Source organism: Cydia strobilella, chromosome 8 (assembly GCF_947568885.1).
Source record: "Cydia strobilella chromosome 8, ilCydStro3.1, whole genome shotgun sequence".
NCBI classification, from domain to species: domain Eukaryota; kingdom Metazoa; phylum Arthropoda; class Insecta; order Lepidoptera; family Tortricidae; genus Cydia; species Cydia strobilella.
The window spans coordinates 18,039,376-18,058,941 of record NC_086048.1 but is presented as its reverse complement, the minus strand read 5'-3'; the positions used below and the strand labels follow the sequence as shown (position 1 = coordinate 18,058,941).

Below are 19,566 nucleotides of genomic sequence, written 5' to 3'. Positions count from 1 at the left end.
TACGAAAACGTTACAGATAAAAATGAGAGCCCTAAATAAACCTTCAAGAGCGGATATCTCAAAAACTATACAAGATATCGAAAAACTTGACTAAATAAAACTTGTAACAAATTAAATCTCTTTTCATTTTGTATAAGTGGCCAAGTCGCTCAGACGCATAGTTTTAGGGATATAATCGAAAAACCGAAAAATTGAACCTCCAACCCCTTTCCCCCCCAGCACCAGGGTTACGGCCGGCGACTTTTGATATGTTCATCTCTTAACTAGTCCAAACAAAGCTACGAAGTTAAAAATTGTGTTCCTAGCATTTCCCTCTATACCTTCTTATTGCTTGGCCTAAGTACATCCAGGCCATAAATGTTAAAAAAAAAAAAAAAAAATTGGCCTAAGTAGGAATGCGCGAACCATTGGGATATCAGTGTTTTAAATAACTGCAAAATACTACTTTATATAAAGAAAATTGTGGTTTGTTTAAATTAAGGACTAAGTATGTTTGTGGAGTTGCATTATGATTCATCATGAAGGCTACAGATAAAATAAAACAATCAAAAACTTTAATCACGTTTTTAATTTCACCCCCCTCCTCCCTACCATAAACCATAAATAGGATAAACAGGACATAGACTACACAGAACGTAACTTAACATTAATATTTCTCTTTTTTTCCTTGTTTTAGCATTGTTGTGGGGATCAATTGCAGTGACGCTGAAAGCTAAGCCGCTAAGGGCAGCTTGTAGGGCTCCTCGTACATGACGTCGAACTTATATTCCATACTGCATTCGCGGCATGCACCATTCTTTATAAACTGGTTGAAACTTATGTTGTTTTCATGGAATGCTTCGGTCAGGGCAGTGACTAGCTGGTCGATCATTACTGGCGTGTGGTGCGGGCCGGGCGCGAACCGCAGTCTCTCCTCCCCGCGGGCCACGGTTGGGTAGTTAATCGCCTGCACGTAATGTCCCCGCTTCATAAGGGACTCCGCCACCAATGCTACCTTATCTGCTCCCTTTATGGGTACAGGGACTATGTGGCTAACAGATGGTAGCTGAGGAAGACCAGCGACTAGCAGAGACAGCTTTAAGTACCGTACTATGGCCTGATGTTTAGCTCGAAGTGATCGGCCTTCCTCACTCGCGAGAAGTCTAATGGATGCCAAAGAGCCTGCTAACACAGGCGGCGGCAGTGCCGTGGTAAAGATGAAGCCGGGAGCAAGTGATCTAACCGTGTCCACCAACAAGGAAGAACCCGCGATGTACCCACCAACATTTCCAAAAGCTTTACCCAGCGTGCCCGATACAATATCTATCATGTGCTCTATTCCTCTCTCCTCACCTATTCCAGCACCATGTTTCCCATACAGGCCCACTGCATGGACCTCATCCACAAATGTTAAAGCTCCATATTCATGTGCAATTTCACACATTTCCTCTAGAGGACAGATCGCTCCACTCATGGAGTGTACAGTCTCAAATACGACTAGTTTCGGAACACCTATCGGTGACGCCTCCAACATCTCACGGAGATGATTGGGGTCATTGTGCCTAAATATATGCTTAGGTGCTTGGCTGTGCCGGATACCCTGGATCATGGAAGCATGGTTACCAGCATCTGAATAGATGTGGCAGCCTGGAAGAAGTTTTCCTAAAGTGGAAAGTGTTGCGTCATTGGCAACATAGCAAGAACTGAAGATAAGGGCTGCTGGCTTTTTATGGAGCTTGGCGATTTCTGCCTCCAGTTGCTCGGTCATCTGCGAGTTGCCAGCAATGTTGCGGGTGCCTCCTGCCCCAGTGCCATAGGCCTTAATGGCGCTCACGGCAGCGTCCTGCACAGCGGGATGGCGGGACGTACCCAGGTAGTCGTTGGCACACCACACGGTGACGCGGTTGTTGGCGGCACCCTCCAAAGCTTGAGGGTAGGCGCCCTCGGCCGCCAGCCGCGACACTTTCCGGAACACACGGTAGGAGTAATCCTTCTTTTTCGCGTTGATTTGGTCGTGGAAGAACTTATCGTACTGGTAGGGGCTGCGGTCGACGATGTCTTCGGTCATCTCGCGCGGAGCCTCCGACACGATCGAGTTCTCCTGGATGAACGGGCACTTGGTCTCGTCCTGGCCCAGCGAGCGGAACCCGCGACTGATAATGGGGCAGTAGTTCCCGTATTGCTTCATCAGCGCGGCTCCATAGTTCCTCACGAACGCCTGGTTCAACGATCCCAAGAACGGACAGGGCATCTTTACGTAATATATTACACGGTCACGACAAACACTTGCGATAAACTTAAGTTAAGTAATGATCGATGTTTTGAGGTCAACGTTGGCTCGCACTGTAGCCGAACGTTTCGCGGTCTGGCCGGAGTTCAACTGGTGCCTTGAACGACGGCGCCTTTCATTTATAAAGTCTGTGTCATATCGATTCCTCCACACTGATTTCTGAACAGTCAACACGTAGAATTTGTAGCTTGTTTTCGCAATGTAAAAGAGTTACACAAGATTGAATGGGAAGACAACGTATGAACCATCGAGCACAGTGTCGCTTTTACGCGGTGGATACTGATTTTTTTGACAAACACAAAGATAGTTGGAAACACTGTGAAACACTGTCAGTGATGTCATATTTCTGTAAATTGTCAAAGAAACTAGTTCTGAATTAATTTGTTTTGAACAAAATAGATCATTAAAGATGATGTATTTATATTAATACACCGAACTAAAACTTATTCTGCAGTGCTCAACTGTATTTTTTAAGGTCTAGTTGCGACGAGATGTTTGAGTAACTGTTAAAATCGTCTCAAAATGTAAGATCTGTTTCTCAAATGTCAGTGTCACATCAAGCATGCTCCTCTGCTATCTGTCTGTATCTATCTGTCACTTCAGCACTTCTGTTCTGTACTTCTGTCTGTCAGTGTGACTGAAGTTTTGATAACATTGAACATTGAATTAGGTATAATTAATAATTATGTATGTAAAATTCTTGCATTTATATTGAAAAGGATAACATTCATAATGTTTACTCTACACAATCAACTGGAGTTACGAAGGGTGACAATATCTAGTCTAATAACATGCATCTACTTACCCAGCATAGTTACAGTGATTTCATACAAAGGCTTACTTTACTCCGTGGGGAACGGATCTTCATTCTACATTTTGGTCCTCATTTTCGTTGCGGAACTGCTGAAATCATTTTACCTTAACTCGACCAACGATATCTTAGCGAAGAAAGCCAAAGTGAGCAAGAATAGAGCGGGCGATTTGTTGAAAGGATTTGGCTTCCTTTTAGGGGTTATGTTCTGTTTTTTCATTGGAATAATTTTATTTGGAGCTCCAGTGTTGGATTGTCATGAGGAGACGTTAATGTTGTCGAGTTTGCTGACGCTTTTGACGGTGTTTCCGTTGGTCGCGCACACGGGAGTGGAGACATCAATGCAGTTGTTGTTTGGAGTGAAGAACTTCGCGAAAGACAGTGTGTTGGAGATGTTGGTGAACAACGCGCTGCTGACAGTGTGCGGGGCGTGGCTTGGCGCAGTGGTGATACCTCTGGACTGGAACACACCGTGGCAGGTGTGGCCCATTCCCTGCTACCTGGGAGCTATTGGGGGTTACCTGCTCTCAAATGTTCTCAACGTCTTGAAAGTCGCTTTACTGAGTGCTGCGCAAAAATACCCAACGCTGAACTTTCTTGTAAATATTTTAAACAAAGTTCATTTGAAGTAAAGGTTGTGTTATTGTTTTTTTACCAAATACATTGTGTAAAATTTTCTAAAACAGTATTACAGATGTAGCATTTATTAAGTTCAAGAGAGTTGTTTGAACTTTATTCCTGACTTTTAATTAGCCAAATCAAAGAAAGGTGTTGTACCTTGTTTATTTGTATTTATGCTAGAGTACTTGTGAAAAAAATACAAAATTTAAATGAAATATCAAGAGTATAAATCACTCGCACCTGCATTTTTGTTATTGGCTGTTGACACTTGCAGCAGCAGCTTGTACTGGCTTGGATATAGCCAAATGTAAATTTTGTACTATATGGAAGAGGAAAAAGCATAGGAAATAGTTTACTTATTTTAACCTGTCCGATCCAAAGGGCCGAAATAAACTGTTTAACTTCAGTGCCGGTTATTATTATACCTACACCCGCTATAGTGGCGTAAATAAAATTTCCAGATCTCCCGCGTCCTTGGAAACCTTGGGCTCGTGGGATCGTGGCTTCGGGTCATGGGATTGGACAGGTTAATAAAATATGCATTTTGTTTACTTCCAGTGTTAAATTTGATAATTAGACAGTGTCAAAAAACCGTTTGTCATGTTCAATAACTCAATAACTGTAACAATTTGTCAGTTGTAACAACTCTTATCAAATCATCTTTGTATATCAATTTATATTTTAAGACTACAAGTGGCACCACAAAAATGATCATTTAAATAGCTCAGCCGAAAATCCCAGCCACCGAAGGTATCACCAATGTGGCAAGGTTTATAGATTTCAGGGTCTATACATACATGCTACAGTCATATCTTGCATTTGGTTTATAGGTATATCAATCTGGTGTGTTGAAATATATGACTCCACTGGTTGTCTCTATCTATTTGTACTTACTGTTTCATGTAATGACAAAAATATTAGGTTTAATTCAAAAGAAAACTGCATGTATTAGTAAATTATTAATTTTATTTTCGTATTCTGTTAAATATTTACATAGCCTATATAATAGTCTACATTATATTAATAAAATATGAAACTTAACTTGATTGATCACATTATATTAAACCCTATAATATGCATGTAACATAGACCATGGCAACATGTCCTATCAACAGTAATATACTCGCAACCAAACTTTATAAAAAGTAACAATAGTTAACATGCTAAGGCCTTGTTGATATTTTAGGAAGTTTTCTTTGATGACAATGTATCTCTCCCAGTAATTTGAGTAATTTCAATTTGTATCAAATGGGAAAGACTACTGTCATTTTTGATTGTCTATTATATATAGTCTGTCCACTTTTCTCAGATCAAGAACAGCACAGTAAATCTATGGCGAACTTGATCTTAGAAATCGGACAGGCATTACAAGAAATAAGAGAGTGCCATCCACATTTCGATTTTACGGCCTTCCATATCAATTTTTTTTATACTACGTCACAGAATAAGTAATAGTATTATCATACAGAACAGCCACGCACCGCCCTGACTCGAATTACGGCAGATTGACGGCCGTTTGCCGGCCGCTCAGTACTATTTTTAAGCAACTTACTCACACTATGACGCATGACGCGTGTACAGACGTGCCGTTCACACATAGAAACGCAAGTGATTTTTGATGTATAGCGTGTCCGCCCTGTGACTACGTGACAGTGTTTCTGCTAAATGTATGTGACTCATTGATTTCACTTGGAAAAATATTTTATCACCAAAGCAAAACTACTCTAACTAGTTCTATGACATTTAAATAATGCTTACATGACCACTTTTACAGATTGTGATACTGATTACACTATTTACATTGAAGAACTTAGCATACTGACTATAACATTACATGTAATATCATAGTCATTATCTTGGTGTATTTATATATTTAACAAAAGCTACAGGGTGTAAGTTTCGAGTAAATTATTGCATCAACTTACATTTGACATTAAAAATTGCTTATAAACAGACTATAGAAGACACCGAGCTTACAAGTATGAAACAGTATTATGTTGGAAAAGTCTTACGATTACTAATGTATTAAAAATTTAACTTTATTTATACAATAACAATGCAATATGGCTGTGTCCCAATCATCAAACATCTCTATCTCATTCGAATATTAAAAGAATTAAAAAAAAACGAGTGACTTGGTCATTCCTGTCAGGTGTCGCCATTAGATATATCGGAGTGGCCGAGGTGTTTAAAATTATCTGATGCGCCTTGATGATAGAGGCGTGTTCAGATATCTGTGAGCGCCTTGGCCGCTCCGATATATATGATGGCGACTGAGTTAATTTCCGACCCATTTCGTACCACAGTGACAATCAATATGAAAGTCGCTAGACCTCGTACTACATAATGTCACTGTGACAAAGACCAAAATGTGTAGGAAATTAAATTCTTTGACAAACCTTTTCTATCTATAGAATTAAACCAATAACTAAGTCACATAATCTTTTGTTGACATTTTTTTAAGATCCAAATGGAATAAACTATACATAGTTATGCTACAGTGACTAATACCAGGCGTGGCTCACTCCGCGATTTCGTTGCGTGGCTACAAGTACATGCGGCCCACACCAATTTTGGTGTCTAGCCATAGTAGTTGCCGAGTTGCCGACTTGCCGCGCACCGCTACGGAACGGACGTCTGCTCGCGCTTGTACCTAGTACTATTATTTTGCTTATACCCAGTTATAACTTTGAAATGTGAGGATATAAGTTCAATATTTAAGATTAAAGCCACATTAATATTCAACTTTAAAGAAAGTTATATAAAGTCGAGTCACATCTGCAATCTCTACCAACTTGATTCTTTCTCAGATCTTTGTCGGTCGGGACACAAGCCACAAATCCGCCATTACTATACTCAACCTCTATAAAACACATCATAGTATTGCATCGATCACACACCATTCTCTCTCTCACACACACACACTATATATAGGTGGCACATAGAGTGGTAGGGCAGGCTACTCAATAGTTCGCCCGCAAATATTACACTAGTTCTTACTTTACGCCACTTACACCATCCCACTAACCCGGGGTTAACGTTAAACCTGGAGTTACCATGGGTACTAGTACAATTTGACACTGGGTTAACGGTTTAACCGCTTAGCCCCGGGTTAGTTAGATGGTGCAAGTGGGCCTAAGCGTAGCCTCCTAAGACCCAGCCATACAAATGAAAAATCCAAAATTTGCCACTGAAATTTGAACCTATAGTGTAGGGAATAGAGTTCATTTTGTTTTGTTTGAAAATGGGATGCAATAAAACAAATGCAACTGTTCCAATTGAATATGATATAAATTTCCGAACTGAATAAGTACTTTAAGTAGGTCCTTGAGCCTTAGGAGGGTAGTATCCAACTAATCTAACTTTGCACCGACATGAACAGAACAAAGTGAATGTGTCAGTAAGCGTCATATTGTCATAGACATTTGACATTACTACACTTTGACGTTGCAAATGACATGCAGTTAGTTTGGTCCGATTAGGTTACTGTAAGAAAAAGTGCACTTGGAAAACGTTTCACTAGATGGCGTTACGAAAGCGCTAGGCATGCAAATATGAGGCTTTCAAAGCGCCACCTAGTGTAACTATTACAGTTATTCCCAGATATTTTTAGTTGTTATCATTGGTAACACTAGGAATATCCCAAATTAAATATCGATTTTTTTCTTTGACAGGCCTATTGTAACACGATTATACACACTGTTTGAAAGAGACAGATAACAATTTGCGAGCATACTATTGTTTAAAATCACACGCTAGGCGGCGCCACTATCTAACTTCACATGGTGTCAGTGCTATAAACATTATACATAACAACAAACTGTTGGTGCTATTTGATTAATACAAAAATATTATGAAATCTCACTGAATTTACAATCTCATCTGAAGTAGAGGCAGTAGTTAATTGATACACTTTGTATTTTTCTACAAATGTTTATGTTTGTTTAGGAAAAGAGAAATAAACAGACATTGAGATGTGTCTCAATATGAGTTGATACAGATACAATATAACCCAATGTCCTATCATAAAGCCCAACACACAAGAAAAAAATGCAAATAAAATTGAAATCAATAGTGTAGGAAATATGGTTAAATTTCTTTCATTTCTTTGGAATTCAAAGTATGCAATATGCAACTTTATTCCAATGAGGGCTAACGCGTATGAATTCGCCGCTAGGGGCGCTAGTGTGGATGGTGGTCTTCGCAAAGTTCGAAATGTCAAATGTCACTTCAACGACTGACAGCTGTTCTTTAGTCTTTTGAGTCTTTTGGACCACCATCAACAGAGGCGCCAACTGGTGAGCAAAAAACAATAGCCCTCATTACATTGAAATTAAGTACTATGGGGAGGACCGTGGGCTTTAGGAGGCTACATTGGTACCTCGTGTGGTTCAATAAGACAGTCATAAAATTATAATGACCATCTAAACATATATTATGTTTAGCGTGATAGGATTGTTTTCCCCAAATAACGTCACATTTTCCTACTATCGTGGTAATTTAGTTTTATAAACATTACTGTATCTAATATTTTGTATTCAACATTGGCGGTAAACTCATATAACTTTTAAAACGTCAACAGCATATTTACATACGATTTTATCACAAATTTACAGTACATTTGGTGCTACTTTAACGCCCTAGTGCGATAATTATCACATTACGTAACTATGTCGAAAATTTAAAGGGCCATATGTACTGTAAAGCGTTGTACGATACATGTGCGAATCGGTAATTCGCACTTAATGAGGGCTAACGCGTATGAATTCGCCGCTAGGGGCGCTAGTGTAGATGGTGGTCTTTTCCATAGTTCGAAATGTCAAATGTCACTTCAATGACTGACAGCTGTTCTTTAGTCTTTTGGACCACCATCAACAGAGGCGCCAACTGGTGAGCAAAAAAACGATAGCCCTCATTGTATCGTAATGTACATACTTCTCCTGATATCTAATCTACCTACGTAATGGAAAAATAAAATCTCATATGCAAAAAATATCAAGCACCTTTCAACGTTAAACACGTAGGAGTAGTGAACACAAGGGCCTGACACTCTTTGATAGAGAAAGATAGTCTTATTGCGATTCCTATAAGAGGAAAGAGAAAATAGTGCCATGCTTTGTCCTTATCACCGACCGGGTGGCATCATAGGTAGGAGGCGATGGCGAAATACCGAAATTTATAAGAGTGAAAGAGAAAAAATCCTATGCTGTCCAAATTTTATATGAATACTCTTTACTTACCCCCGGTCGTTCGGTGGCGCGTCTATAACTACTTGTCTACTATGTCTATGAGTGAACACGAGAATCGTCTATGGCTTTTCGATGTTGGCAACATTGTTAAGAATTTGAACTATTTCTTTTTTTTCTTAATTAGGAATTTTGAGGTTAGGTTAACTACTCCTACTGCTTTAATTACATCATTAGGTACAAGATGTCTACGTAAAGCTTAGCTAATATAAAATCTATTCCGTATGGTAAAAATAAACTATGCGCTAAACGAATACCCTGTCGCAGGATTGAATTACTATGGGACAGATTGAAATATGTGAAAAAATAGGCCAATGTTTTCCTGTAAGGAATATTCATTTGAAAAATAGCGAATTCAGTATCATTCTTGTTCAATGACATATTTTAAAAATGCAGTAGATAAACTCTTTGGAAAAAAAAGTTTTAAGAACAAGGGCATAGTGCCAAGAAATCTATAATGCCGTGTATACACGTAGATTATAGCAACAAACCTAAGTAGGTACACACCCTACAAGAACATTATCACCAGGCAATCATATTATGACTAAATAATTATAAAATGCACCTCTAATACTAAGATATAGATTACAAGATAATAGTGTTAACAAACGAGTTCAGTGAAATATTTAAATAATTCAATTAAATTATTTACAAATTTCACTAAAATTCTTAAGAGATACAAAACACTGGCCAATATTTCAAATTTAATTCTGATTTAGATAACACAGTGTTTGGTTATCATATCATAATTAAAAATTTGAATTATGCCACCATCGACATAGAGTCAGACCAAGATAACTCTGCAGCGATTTTTATAGCATAGTGCAAGTGTTATTTAAACGTCATAATTTCATAGAAGTTTGACGTTTAAAATAACACTTTCACGGCTCGATCGCTGCAGATTTTTCTCGGTCTGACTCTAAAATGTTTCTTACATTTTACTCTATATTTTTATTCACTTATATAAAACACAAATAAGGATTGTTACATTTTTCTTACAAAAATTAAATATAACGTCGATGGTCGTCATCTGTGTCGCTTAACTTCAAACTCGGGTAAATCCATTCCCTCTTAGGAAATATCTACCCTATTACAAGGGCCTGACACGCTTTGATAGAGAAAGATAGTCATATTGCGATTCCTATAAGAGGAAAGAGAAAATAGTGTCATGCTTTGTCCTTATCACCGACCGGGTGGCATCATAGGTAGGAGGCGATGGCGAAATACTGAAATTTATAAGAGTGAAAGAGAAAAAATCCTATGCTGCCCAAATTTTATATGAATATTCTTTCTCTTACCCCCGGTCGCTCGGTGGCGCGTCGATAACTACTTGTATATACTATGTCGATGACCCTATTATCTTTTCTTAATACCAAAATCGCAAAATCTGACGGATTTACCCGAGTTTGACGTCAAGCGACTCATCTTTGCAGTTAAGAGACCAAAGTAAATGGTTTTTTTTACAGACAACTGCAGACGAGACAGAATTTAAATCGCAACATCTATGGTAACAGAAATCTATTACAAAGAATTGGCAGGTTTTGAAGAATTATCAGAAATAATTATGTCAGATCAGACAATTATAGGCATTTCAGTTTGAATACCATCGTGTCCTTCGAGCAAAACCGGGAAGGGAGTCGGCATTCCACTATTTCCCCTCTGCCGAAGCACATGCCCAACTGGGCATGCACACAAATAGCTCGGTACGTGGTGACTCGTCCGTACACAAAAAGAGATGAGCAAGATTTGTCTTTGACGTGTGTCATTTTCTATGTATTTGTGTCGTCATTACAGATTGGATTTTGTATGTAGTGAGTGAGAAGTGCGACTGTGGGCACGTTTCCCCCCCGCAAAAAATGGCAGAACGATTTGTACGGTGAGATATCGCTTGGGCTCCTCCCACTGTCGGAAGCCGGTGTTGCTCGAAGATCGTGTCGGTTAGCCATACAGATGTTAAAACAACAACGAGAACATTTTTATAGAGACATTATTAGAGTTAGGAATGATTCACGGTTAGTTTCACTAGACTTATATTGACCGTGATTACCTTTCGTGATTGCTCACAAATAATACAAAAGGTAATCACGGTCTATATCCCGGTCAATATAAGTCTAGAGACATTATTATTTCTCTTTTTCAAACTTTTTTTACTGTATTAAAATTTAGTTCTCTCTCGATATTTCTAGATTTTCGACTACTTTTATACGTTTTTCTAGGCAGTGGTGACATTACCAACAAAGTATGTTCAAAAACTATTTTTAGGTATCGTATTTAGCTGTTACCATTTATTCTTGGTTTTTACTGTACACTCATATCATACAAAAATCTGTGCTGCGAAGATAGCACCTAACACATAGCGTACTTGTCAAATGAATGGGCGGAAAAGGGGAATGGGGTTGGCCGGTCGTAGTATTTTACAGATAGCGCCAATCAATCCCTGTCAATCCCTAGTGTCAAATTCTTTTTTATTTCTTTGTAATTTTGTGGCCTGGATGCCAACTCTAAGCCAAATCTCATAGAACAAAAGTAGATAAAGGGGCAAGCTATGATGGCGCCATCTATGCAAACTTTTGACAATGCCAATGCCATCCTCATTTTAAGAGCGTCATCTAGTGCCCATGTTTGCAGCACAGTTTTTCCCATATTATAATAAGGGCTAACGCGTATGAATTCGCCGCTAGGGGCGCTAGTGTAGATGGTGGTCTTCGTAAAGTTCGAAATGTCAAATGTCACTTGTCACTTCAATGACTGACAGCAGAGCTGTTCTAGTCTTTTGGACCACCATCAAAAGAGGCGCCAACTGGTGAGCAAAAAAACGATAGCCCTCATTGAAGTATAACAAAAAATTCTGCTATTCTGGGATTGCAGGGAACAACAACTGAAGGTTAACCCATGTCTTAAAAGTCAGTTAACAGTGTGGAGGATGGAAATATAGTATGTGTAGTGAACTGCGAAGATGAGCGAAGTGCCGACCCGACGGGAAACGTTCTCGTAGCGTACATTACGTAGAGTTTACGTTTACGTGCTGTTCGTGTCTGGCTGGAAGTAGTGTAGACCGTTTATCTGAAACATATATTAAAAATCTTAATTAGTTTACTGTTATATTTTTGGTATCTTCATAAACATTTCACCTCTTCATAGATCTCATTTTAGCATTTTTACCTCAAGAGAGGTATGGGCACTGTGAATGACATTTTGCTTTGTGTGGTAGGGCACAGGACAGCGGATGTCATTCCAGATCTAGAGCAGAGCCCAACTGGGGAGGTACCTCCACCTTACAGAAAACCGCAGCCAAATAACACTAGACCCTACTCATAGTGTTGTGTTCCTGCCGGTGAGTAAGGTTGCCAGAGCTCAACGAGGGAGAGGAGTGTTAGGGTCGGCAACGCGCATGTAACTCTTCTGGAGTTGCAGGCGTACATAGGCTACGGAGACTGCTTAACATCAGGCGGGCCGTATGCTTGTTTGCCATCGACGTAGTATAAAAAAAAAGGAACCCGGGGGGTATGCTTTAACAATCTCAATAATTTCTGTAGGCACAAGTTTTTTACGAAATCGTCTGCACCCGACTTTTCAGCCCACAGGAAACTACACAGGGCGATCAATCCAAATGGGTCAGTATGGAGAAGTCAGAAACTATGAGAGATAGCGAAATTTGTTCTTAAGAACCATGGCGTCGATTTTAGATTTAATAATAATGACATTCAAACTCTTTTTTTAAACTCATACATAACCAGGAATCGAACCTGGTCAATATTCTTTATGTAATCGCGTGTAGTATTTGTGTGTATAATTGACCCTGAAAGTATAAGGTTATGTATGAGAGATTAAAAAAAATTGAATGCCGTTATTATTACATCTACAATCGAAGCCATGGTTCCTAAGAACAGATGTCGCTATTTTTCATAGTTTCTGACTTCTCCCTACTGACCCATTTGGAATGATCACCCTGTATTTTTTTGGAATCAAAACTTCGCAATCTGCCTCTCACGCTACGCGGCCACCGCTAGGATAAGACCTTCCCTCGTTCTTGTTCCGTCCGTGTTCCATCAGCATTAGGGCGTAGCGCACGTAGAGCCAGAAACCTTTTCGCATATCCAAATGTCCGCACCTATCACGGTTCAAACGCACCCACGTACCGAGCAATAGAATTACTAAATAACTTCTTAGCTTCAATCCAAAACGCAGACATATTCGCAGACAAGTGGCCGTCCTTACAAAGTAGTGTCAGGATTTTTTTAAACTCTACCTATGTAACTTTGTAGTATGTATGTTTAATTTAAGTTCCTAGAGATACTCGTAGTTCGAAAAATGTATACATGTTTATGATACTGACTATGTATTAACAGTATAAGTGTCTTGGCGTAGGTCGCTGTAAACTTATACTTGTGTTTGTTTGAATAAAGAATAAAGAATAAAGCATCGGGGTCTGCCGTCTGCCTGACACCCAGTTCGATTTTGTGTTGTGGGACTCGATCGGATATAATTTCAGGCCAAGTTATCCGCAACCCATATGACAGATGACATGATTGTGTATTGTACAGACCGTCATGTCGTACTCGGTGATGAAGGCGGGCACCTCGAGCTGGTCGCGCGCCATGACGGAGTACAGGAACTCCACGCCGGGCAGCGTGTGCACCTTGGCCTTGATGGCCGGCGCCATGAACGTCGTGAACCACCACGTCATCATCTGAACATTCAAAAAAAACGTAGGCATTTAAATAAAATTACCAAAAAAATATTGGGAATTAAGGACACAAAGTTAGACCCGGACTAAGCAGACTGTGCAGTGATAGAGTGTAGTGCCAGCTTAAACTTCGATTTCCTGTGAAAATATGTCATTTGATTGAAGTAACATTTCCACTCTTCATAAAGCAAAGTTGGCTAAAATGAACTTTACATGAGTTGAAAATTACAACTGCAAAAAAATAAGTGTATTCTCGTTACCAGGGGGATTTTGGGATTATACTGAGCAACTTTTATTGCGGGACCAACCACGAAATCGCGAAAAACTTTTTACCCTCCCATAGAAAATGGACCAGCCAAAATGTATGAAACAACCAAATTTTTTTTCGCGATTTCGGGTTTGGTTCCGTAGTAAAAGTTGCTCAGTATAATCCCAAAACCTCCCTGGCGACGGGAATGCACTTATTTTTTAACCACCATGTATTTTTTAACCACCATGTATTTCTATATTTATATTTGTTTTTTACGTTTATCCTTCTGTATCTTGTGACCTAGATGGATCATACTGAACAACTTTTCCAGTCCAGTCCTGAAATCGAGAAAAAAACTTGGCTCATACGTTTCAGCTGATCAGATATTTTCTGTTACACAGACAAAATGTTTCCGTCATTTCGATATTGGGCCCATCAGCCACTTGCGAACACACCAGCGACAGCAACGGAGTTAACAGCAGTCGCCGTGGCCGAAGTCGGCCGTGGAGTTATTGCTTTGGGCCCATAGTAGTCAAAAGTTATTCAGTGACCTACGTGCCTTTTATTTAACGAACTACAATGATTGATGAAACAAATGCAACGGTAGAATTGACAAGGCTGTTTGTGAATATACTTGTAACAAATAATCCTCGATCTCCCCTCGATAGTCACAAACGCAACCTTTTGTGCTTAAAGGTCAAGGCAGTGATAGGTATGCTAACAATAAAATACTAACCTTCGTCCAGAATGTGGGATGTACAATATAAAACGCTTTCAGATTCTTCTTATATCTGAAAAAGACAATTGAATAGTTAAATAGCTGTATTTAAGGACACTTATTAAAATATTTTCAAAGTTACTAGTTTCATAAATAGAATAAGATAAAAAAGGAAATAGAGCTTCCAGACTAACATAATTGAAATGTCCCTAAAGCACTCTTCAAGAAAAATATGTGCCTAAAACTGTCGTGACCTGTTCCTTTTGGCAATATTACTAGGGACGAAGTTGATCTTTTCTATAAAAACTCTCCAGGATGAATCAACCTAATAACAAGGCAGCACGGTGTAGACCTTCTTCAGCCAAGAGAAGGGCGGGTGGTTGCCGGAAGCGGCGAGTGTGTGGAAGTAGGCGATCACGTAGTCGCCGCAGACGATGGGGTCCAATAACGTAATCAGGTGCAGTAGTGCCTGGAACAGTGTACTCACTTGTAAGGCAGCACGGTGTAGACCTCCTTCAGTCAGAAGGGCGGGTGGTTGCCGGAAGCGGCGAGTGTGTGGAAGTAGGCGATCACGTAGTCGCCGCAGACGATGGGGTCCAATAACGTAATCAGGTGCAGTAGTGCCTGGAACTGTGTACTCACTTGTAAGGCAGCACGGTGTAGACCTCCTTCAGCCAGGAGAAGGGCGGGTGGTTGCCGGAAGCGGCGAGTGTGTGGAAGTAGGCGATCACGTAGTCGCCGCGGACGATGGGGTCCAATAACTTGATCAGGTACAGGAGTGCCTAAAATAGTGAACATTCAAGTTAATAAAGCTTCGACTTTCACGTCATTGACAAAATATATTGTCGAATATTGTGTCGAACTAAATGTCCTTGTTTACGACTGTGTTGGTCCTTTCAGACACAAAATACTTGTTTTTTGCACTAGATAGGTATACATCCTGACTATAGATATAGCAGACCGGGGACGCAGCACAGCTCCGTCTTCAGCTCCTACAAATCGATAACGAGTACGAAGCGTGCTGCATACGCATTTGGTGTGGCCTGGCTATAAGTCCTAGCTAAGGTCAGATTGCCAAAACTTACTTTTTCAAGGTCGATGTCGCTGATAGGGAACCACTTGCCGATGAACACGACAACGGGTCGCCCGAGCCGGTCCACGCCGCTCTGGTACAGGCAGCCGATGCCGGACACTTCGCTAAGGTCCTCGGCCTTCGCTCGTCGGAGTAACCGCTCGTATCTGGTGACAAGGAGAGGAAACGTTTAGTTCGTAAACTTTAGGCAAGTACCTAGACGTGACTCAGTTTCGTCATCCATCAACTTGTGACACGAGTGACAGGAAAATCCTGACTTGATGCGTGTAATCTTAACATATTTAATTTTAAAAGCGTCTGGCAAGTAAAATTAGCTCGGCAATGAAGAATCACAGTAAGCAAACAAATAAATACCACTAAAACGATCCAATGTAAAAAAAAAGAGCCTGACTCTTATTAAAAAACATTAAAGTCTAATTTGAAATAACATACTCATGGTAGACTCGTGTCTCATACGTCTTTAAGATACGCTGCGATATTTGTGTGCAGTGTAAATAGTTTAAAACGTTATAACGATGTCTTTATTTCCCCTCATAAGAATTTTGGATCTTTTTCTAAGGCAATAGAGTGTATTGCCGTGTAAAGACAGGAATAAATAGATAGGTAATGAATGGCTGTTATACGGATGAGAACGCAAGGCCTTAGCTGTTTAATTTCATAAATTAGGTACTAGGAATAATGTATAATTGAATGATAATGGATCTTTAATTTGTTGAAGAAGTTGGTCACAAATAGTGTTTAAGATTTTCTAGATTTTACATCACAAACGAACGTAATCAGTTTCAATGTCTTGTCCAAGAGGGATAGAAAAGAAAAACGATACTAGCGTCAGCCGTGGCAAAAATATAATCTTTTGGTATGTAGTTAGGTCAAAACTTCTTTGCCGTCTTTCATCGTAAGTACTTTTTTTATTTTATTTGGTAATCAATATTGTTGATTGTAAAATACAAACTTTATGTTTATTCAGCACACGAAGTCACGGACTAAAAAATATTATAATAAATGTATATACCTAGAATATTGTCTCCGTTTACCGCGATAGTTACTCATGAAATAAAACTATGAAAATGGATTATACCTATGTTTTAACAAACGTGACAGATCCCCATAAGTGCCAACTGCCAACGTTAAGCGACGCTGCGGTCCTGCAAGTACAGCCTACCTAGTACCTAGCCATTATTAAATGGTTTATAGTTATTGATTTGATACTTAAGTATTTAAGTCGCCACAGAAATGTTATTTTCTTGAAAGTTTGAATGTGACATCGCATGTCATTGCCGTATACGAGCTATTCTGTGATTTATCGCTAGATAGCTGAGTCACAAGTTCAGAACTATGCGGAGTATTAAAGTCTAGACAAATTCGTGCTTTGACACCTAACGTACATTAGTCATTATACGCGATGTAACTTCGGTTGTCAAAGGGCTGACGTCTGACGCTTATAGGGATAAGTTCGCCTATGTATTTCCATTACTGTAATTTAATTTTGTAAACCTGTGTTGTGTACAATTAACTATTGCAATTCAGTTACCACAAAAATGGCGGCGAACAGCGCCATCTACGTCCCTTCTGCAATTACTCTTTGGTATCTAGGGTTGCCCGCCGTTTAGAAGTCAATTTTGGGACTGTCTGTCGTCGTGGGTCAGTTTGACACAAAATCAGTCAATATAAATGTCAATACTATGTCTATAGTATAGTAGTTATAGACATGAAACCGAGGGACCAGGGGTAAGAGAAAGACATATTCATGTATTGACTGCAGGTTAATGTGTGGCAGCATAATCCTTTTTCTCTTTCACTCTTATAAATTTCGGTATTTCGCCATAGCCTCCTAAGCTACCTATGCTGCCATAACCCGACCATGAAAAAAAAACCCGGTCGGTGATAAGGACAAAGCATGGCACTATTTTCTATTTCCTCTTATAAGAATCGCAATAAGACTATCTTTCTCTATCATCTCTATCTATAATGACATTGTCAAGTACTGCCATAGACAGTAGACAAGATGGCGCTGGTCGCTGCTGCAAAGGCTGCGTTCAGCTTATGGTTGGGCCGTGTCGTACGGCTGCGATCGTGACCCAAAATGGTCCCGCCGGAAGATCAGCGCTGACCTTCGGTTCAGCATTATGCTGAGGCGAGACCATTTCGTGGTAAACTTCAACTCCTACCTATTTTATAAGTTTCTATAGCTTTAGTATACTTTTGTATGTAATTTTAGTTTTAAGTTTATCATGAATAAAACATTTGAATTTGAATTTGAATTTATCAAAGAGTGTCAGGCCCTTGGTCAATTTAATATATATCATGGCTACATATATATATATACACATACCCAACCCCTAATCGTCAGTTCTTCAGTATTTAGGGCAAGGTTCCGTCGGCCCATCGACATTATGACAAGGCCTGAATTGTTTATCAGCTCCTGATTAATCGACTTCTTCACCAAATATTTGTACATACGACACATAACGATGATGGCCGATGTGCGTGGGGAAGCGTATTTTGTGAAACGCCGGTAAAAGTTAATAGATGATAGATTTCGCTCTTAGATAGTCCCTATTCCTGTATAAATACGGAACCCTAAAAATAATTACTATCGACGATGATGGAATAAATGCTATAAACAATAAAATTGAGTTAATACTCGTATAGTCAAGAACAAGAAAGACTCGTTCTTCGACTTAGAAAGTCATGTTCGTGTTCGTGTCGCGACAAAAACAACAGAAGGCATCTGACGCTTGACAATGACAACATATAACATACATGATGAGTCATGTGCTGTGCTTATAACTTTGCAAACTGGCTATTGGCTATGTGCGAAGTACATCATCATCGGAGGCATTACAACGGCGGAGGGGCCTTACCCTGGTCAGGCAAATTTCTCCAGTCCGATCTTTCCTTTTCTAACTTGTCACCCCTAAGGTCCAGAGAGCCTACCGCGAACCACGTTCGACGTGTTGCCTCTCTGTCGCACTTGTAAATTCGTACGTAAGTGTGACAGGAAGGCAACACGTCGAACGTGGTTCGCGCTAGGCCCTCTGGTATCCTGTTCGACGCCGTCAAACCATCTGAGCTTGGGCCTGCCTTTACCTCTGCGGCTCTCGTGCGTACATGTGCGAAGTACGTGGCGGGAAAAATACAAACAATAATCTTCACACTATTTGACATATGTAAACTGTTAGAAGACTAATGTTTTCCATACCCGTCAGGCACAAAGCGAATAAGTCCAGTCTAATATTATAAAACATAGTTTACACTCATAAATACATGTTAACATAATTCTAAGCCATTTAGTTTTCGACTAACAGCGAGTAAGGGATAATGTATCAAGGGTCTGCCTGAAAACCAGCGTTGTAGTAAATACACTGCAACATTATGCTGAGGTAAGCTCCTATTTAACACGCATGAATATTTCTCTCTGATATGTGTAACTCAATTTCTTAGTTTTTTAAGTCTAAATTTAAGGTTTATCTGTAAAAAATGTACTACGCTATCTGTTAACTCTGCCATTTAATGTAATGTTGAATAAAAATGTTCTATGTCTATGTCTAATAAGTTACCTATAGTCATTTCTGGTAGATAATGCAAAAAGCTTTAAATATAAGGCAAGTCAGTATGTATAAATTTCACCGCGACGTATATAGCATCCCATATTCCATTAGTGCCTTCTCTCGAGAAATGAAACTCGTTACCACGGTCGAGATTCGTGTCAATGTCTTATCGATCATTATTAACTCGTCGTAAACCTAGTTCACAGCTTTTTGCAACTTAGTATCAATAGTCACGTGTCTGCGTAAACACGAGAATTCTAGTTTGGCAAACCAATTATATAGTCAGTGGAAAGCATTTGTGTGTGGAGTGGATATGTATT

At 39.6% G+C, this 19,566-nt stretch overlaps 3 protein-coding genes across 5 annotated transcripts in view; 1 reads left to right on the top strand and 2 right to left on the bottom strand.

Moving 5' to 3' along the window:
- Positions 1–550: 550 nt before the first annotated feature.
- Positions 551–2,486, bottom strand: LOC134743701 (5-aminolevulinate synthase, erythroid-specific, mitochondrial). The gene has a single exon (XM_063677303.1). The coding sequence runs from the start codon at positions 2,228–2,230 to the stop codon at positions 713–715; it is 1,518 nt and encodes a 505-aa protein (XP_063533373.1). The 5' UTR covers positions 2,231–2,486; the 3' UTR covers positions 551–712.
- Positions 2,487–2,894: 408 nt separating this feature from the next.
- On the top strand, positions 2,895–3,713 carry LOC134743399 (phosphatidylinositol-glycan biosynthesis class F protein). Its single transcript, XM_063676789.1, has one exon. The coding sequence runs from the start codon at positions 3,002–3,004 to the stop codon at positions 3,710–3,712; it is 711 nt and encodes a 236-aa protein (XP_063532859.1). The 5' UTR covers positions 2,895–3,001; the 3' UTR covers position 3,713.
- Positions 3,714–4,649: 936 nt separating this feature from the next.
- Positions 4,650–19,566, bottom strand: part of LOC134743751 (protein GDAP2 homolog) — a 130,276-nt gene continuing 115,359 nt past the window's right edge. For all 3 annotated transcript variants that reach the window (XM_063677394.1, XM_063677393.1, XM_063677395.1), the window contains 6 exons: positions 15,688–15,841; positions 15,245–15,384; positions 14,621–14,675; positions 13,494–13,637; positions 11,727–12,010; positions 4,650–7,966 (listed from right to left, as the gene is read on the bottom strand). In XM_063677394.1, the coding sequence (XP_063533464.1) occupies positions 11,966–12,010; positions 13,494–13,637; positions 14,621–14,675; positions 15,245–15,384; positions 15,688–15,841 (538 nt within the window). In that variant the 3' untranslated portion in view covers positions 4,650–7,966; positions 11,727–11,965. The remainder of the gene's footprint in view (positions 7,967–11,726; positions 12,011–13,493; positions 13,638–14,620; positions 14,676–15,244; positions 15,385–15,687; positions 15,842–19,566) is intronic.

Excerpts from the sequence above, each read along its gene's own strand:
- LOC134743701 (XM_063677303.1), bottom strand. The coding sequence starts at position 2,230 with ATGCCCTGTCCGTTCTTGGGATCGTTGAACCAGGCGTTCGTGAGGAAC.
- LOC134743399 (XM_063676789.1), top strand. The coding sequence starts at position 3,002 with ATGTTTACTCTACACAATCAACTGGAGTTACGAAGGGTGACAATATCT.